Source organism: Teleopsis dalmanni, chromosome 2, assembly GCF_002237135.1.
Source record: "Teleopsis dalmanni isolate 2A chromosome 2, ASM223713v2, whole genome shotgun sequence".
Lineage (NCBI taxonomy): Eukaryota > Metazoa > Arthropoda > Insecta > Diptera > Diopsidae > Teleopsis > Teleopsis dalmanni.
In genome coordinates, this window is record NC_051847.1 from 239413741 (window position 1) to 239417916 (window position 4176).

The 4176-nt window shown below is 32.0% G+C and overlaps 2 protein-coding genes across 2 annotated transcripts; both read right to left on the bottom strand.

Moving 5' to 3' along the window:
- Nucleotides 1-2044: 2044 nt before the first annotated feature.
- LOC119684327 (cell cycle checkpoint protein RAD1-like) lies at nucleotides 2045-3712 on the bottom strand. Its single transcript, XM_038098348.1, has 3 exons — nucleotides 3643-3712; nucleotides 2858-3030; nucleotides 2045-2794 (listed from the first exon to the last, which is right to left on the bottom strand). The coding sequence occupies exons 2-3, from the start codon at nucleotides 3005-3007 to the stop codon at nucleotides 2078-2080; spliced, it is 867 nt and encodes a 288-aa protein (XP_037954276.1). The 5' UTR covers nucleotides 3008-3030; nucleotides 3643-3712; the 3' UTR covers nucleotides 2045-2077.
- Nucleotides 2990-3587, bottom strand: LOC119684328. The gene is made up of 2 exons (XM_038098350.1): nucleotides 3484-3587; nucleotides 2990-3425 (listed from the first exon to the last, which is right to left on the bottom strand). Exons 1-2 carry the CDS (start codon nucleotides 3554-3556, stop codon nucleotides 3007-3009), a joined length of 492 nt encoding a protein of 163 aa, XP_037954278.1. The 5' UTR covers nucleotides 3557-3587; the 3' UTR covers nucleotides 2990-3006.
- Nucleotides 3713-4176: the final 464 nt, after the last annotated feature.

Sequence of the window (4176 nt, forward strand, 5' to 3'; positions counted from 1 at the left end):
CTTGACATATGGTACAAATTTGAGCGCCATCCGTCAATTAGTTTGTTTACAGCAGCTGTTAATGTGAGACTACCTCAAGTGCGTTTAGTGATTTTTACTATGGAAAATTCTTGTTGTACTCAATTTTTTGACTAAACACGGCACCACTGTCATCGCTCACGCACCAAATTCGCCAGATCTGGATCCGTGTGACTTTTTTCTGTTCCCGAAACTCAAATTGCCCCTTCGTGGTAAGCGTTTTGAGTCGATTGAATCGGTAAAAGAGAATTCGCTGAAGGAACTAAAAGTCATACCTTCACGGGCCTACGAAAAGTGTATGAAAGATTGGGTTAAGCGTTGGCATATGTGTATCGCTTCAGAAGAAGCATATTTTGAAGGAGATAAAATAAATTTGGAATAAAATTTAAATTTGTGTGTTTTATTTACAAAATCCGAGTACTTTTTGAGCAGCAGGTATGCCTGTGTATAAGACAATGATTATAAGGGTTATATAAGGGACATAGTTTGTTGTTTTCGGTCAACTAGTTTTAATAGATGATTTTACAGGTGGCCAGATTTGTTTCGTTTTGACGCAAATATAATAATACCACGAAATTTGTGCGTGTTTGACAAAACAGGATTTTCTGGCAGTGATTTATATAAATACACCTAAAATAACATAATTAATATTTAGCTCGATTCAAACTCATTTCCTATGCAGTTGCCATGATAGTGACGATGTGATTTTATCCAGACAATTGATAATTATTTACGTTTACCAATCTCAGAAACACAAACAGGATAATACGACTTTAAATAAACTACATGGCGAGTCTAAAGCCATAACTACTTCTTGTTAAGAATCGGATTAATGTCAGTTCAATAGTAACTTTAAATGCTCTAACACAAAAATAACAATTTTTTTTAATTCCCTTAAAAAGTGTTCCTCTTACCTCACTAAACTAATAATGAACATTATCTTAGGCCCATGTTATAAAGTGTCACGGGCATGACAAATTTAAAATTGTTGTTACTTTTAATGCAAATTTAAAAATTGAGAATAAGAGAAAAAACAAATGTCGGTTTAACTTTGGCCGAAGCTATCTGTACCTCGCTGTGTTGTGTTTTTTTGTATATTTCCTTTAAAATTCAAGCACAATCAAATAGTACCAAAGTAATAGTAAAAATACGAAACTGAAAAAATAATGTGACATTCTGCATAACATGCATTTTCGTCACAGCCCGAAAGAGCGAATTTTGATACACCCGTGACAGTACATAACATGGGTCTTAGTTTTTCTAACTTTTGGTGTATTCAACACTTTTCACTGATTTTTGGATTAAATTCATATTTTAACGCCCAACCAATCACCGCATATGTTAATTTGGCACGTATGATTGTCGGCTTTTCTTTTTTACTTTTTGTGGACGTAAAAGCCATACAAAAATATTGTAACGGTAACAGTCCATAATCTAGAAAATCATTGGATTCAGTCAAAAAGGGAGCAGTTATTCAAATATTTTTTTTATTATTTATAAAAAGCCCTATTTGCTTTTGGAACGCATCTGGTATATCACGAATTAATGAAAAAGTGGTTATTCTATTAAAACAACGAAAAGGGCAAAATAATTGAAATACTACTCTTAATTCTTATTATTATAACAAACTGAAAGCTTTATAAAAAATTTCTTATAGTACCCCTTGTAATTATAGACTTTCGAGCTAACGAAAGAAAGACGGAGCTAACGAACATATATATAACTATTTAAAGGTATTAATTGAACGTTCAAGTGTTCTCATATAATTTATTGCCTGGCAATTCAGTATATTCCTAATTACCCTATCGAATCTTCTTCACCAACGCTCGATGAAAAAGCATCGCTCAAAAAGATCAGCGTCATTTGCATCACGTTTAACTGAAATTGGCGGTTAAGTAGGTTCAATTTTGTTTTTGATAGGTAGTATCACCAACCCATGCATCAAATTGTTGTATTTTATCGATAATTTAACAATCTGTCTAAGCATTTGCACTTATTATAACAAATGAAAACAAGACAATTGATTTTAAAAAAATTTATATCATAACATAAAAATAGTTCAAACATCCGCTTGTGGAGTTATATAAAATTGTACATACATTTCTGCTCGGTCTTCTGATTGCATCATAAAATGCATTTCAAGCAAACCACTGGAATCTGTTTTGATAGCTACTTTACTTGCAACGGACAAAGCTTTCAGTGTAAGTCGAATTTGAGAGCTGTTGTAACGAGCAGTTGTTGTTTCACGACAGTTAAATAACATCATCATATCACTTGTTTTTGCAACTTCTATACTAGCTTCAGATTGCATTACCCCCAAAGTATCAATTTTGAAATGTGGTCGTCTAGGTGATAAGGTTATTTCTATTTCTTCAGCGGCTTTATCCAGCTCATGAAAAATGTTTGATAAATCTGGTCCGCGTATAAAAATAACATTAAGACTAGGATTATCTTCATCTAATGAAAAATCGATGGGCTCCTCGTAGTTTGTCGTTTTAATTGCGCATTCCGTTGTGATATTATCTTCATCATGTGGTTCAAGCACTATTATGAGTGGAGCTGAGTGACCTTTGTAAAACATCTTTATACTACAATTAGTGGCAGAAAATATACCCAAACACTCTGATATAACATTCATATTTATGCTGAAATTTACAATGCCATCGACGTGATATTCTGAAAAACACGACATGGTAATAAACAAACTGGCTTGTATCGTTTTGCCATTTTCTACAGTAACTCGAAAACCATCATCAGTAATTTGAAACGATCCGTACTGCAAATATAATCCGTACTCAATACAAAATTTTAATATATTATTTTTCTAACTGATACTAACCTCTCCAAAATTTAAAGCTTTAATACCTGAATAAAATGTTTTGATGTTATCCAAACGTCCGACAAATTTAAAATTAGAGTATTGTGATTGCGTGAGCATGTTCAAATTTTTTAGAATTCCTTTTTCATAAAGAATTTTTGAGTGTTGCATTAAAAATCGTCAATACACATTTGCTGCAACAAAAAATTAAACTTATTGGCCACTAAAATCTCTTTACGTACACAAGAGGAGCATAGCAGTTTGGCTAGCCGCAATGCTAGAACGTGCTCACAAGTGTAAGCCTGGTCTGTGTTTTGTGAATTGTCAAAAGAATATGTTGGCGAAATATTCAATATATTGACTTTTAGCACATTGCTTGCAAAATATTTACAAGGGCAAAAATTTATGCCTGAAAACAATTTATAAACTTGAGCCGAATTATTTCTATCCGCGATTTCCACAATTTCCCTTATTTCTGATTCCGTAGAGTATATCAATATAATTTGTTCGTCGAGGATTCCCAAAGCACGCTTCAAAGTGTCACCAAAAACAGCATTCAACTCAACAAATATTTGTTTTTGTGTAGCAGCTGTGTGTGTATATTTCAATAAAATGAATAAATATAAGCAGAAATGATTTGGTCTTACGAGTAAACTTTTGTTCCTGCCGTAACTTTTCGTACTTCTCAAATATTTTTTCTATAAGTTGCGGTAAAAGCATGCCAATGAATTTTTATATAAATAATCGGACGAACCAAATCGTAAACAAACATTTTCAGAAGCCGTGTTTTTAAACAAAATACTTACTACGTTTTTGACATTTCACACAGCAGCAGTAATGCAATAATGTGTACTAAATAATAAAATTTCAATTTCAGTTTGAGTTTTACTATTCATTATGGCCGTGTGCAAGTTCGAGTTAATTGAGTGAAATAGTAAATTTTGTCGGTATGGCAGCGAATATTGCTATTTACCAGAATTTCGAATAGGATAAATTAGATAAAAATTGTGAATTTTAAAAGATGTTTATTAAATAAATAAATCAATTTGAAAAATTGAAAACAGTAAATAAATAAATAAATGTGTATATAAGTGCAGCGCAAAAATTCCCTATTAAATTTAAATTTACTTTACCTCAATTTACTCGAACTAGCACACAGCCTGAAATAGTTACATGGTCCATGCATGAATACATGAAGAAATTTTCTTCTCTAATCTGCAGTTATTTAAAATATAATAATTGATTTAAATTGATTATGACACATTATAATATATTTTTTGTTGTCTGGTAGGTAGAAATCATTAAAAGCCACAGCGTGAGGCTTGAACCCATTAAAACCA

What these genes read in the sequence shown, in the direction of transcription:
- LOC119684327 (XM_038098348.1), bottom strand. Translation starts at nt 3,007, where the DNA reads ATGCAACACTCAAAAATTCTTTATGAAAAAGGAATTCTAAAAAATTTG. An exon ending in AAGCTTTAAATTTTGGAGAG is followed by an intron (nt 2,795 to 2,857) that starts GTTAGTATCAGT and finishes TTATATTTGCAG; the next exon opens with TACGGATCGTTTCAAATTAC.
- LOC119684328 (XM_038098350.1), bottom strand. Translation starts at nt 3,556, where the DNA reads ATGCTTTTACCGCAACTTATAGAAAAAATATTTGAGAAGTACGAAAAG. An exon ending in GCAGGAACAAAAGTTTACTC is followed by an intron (nt 3,426 to 3,483) that starts GTAAGACCAAAT and finishes ATACACACACAG; the next exon opens with CTGCTACACAAAAACAAATA.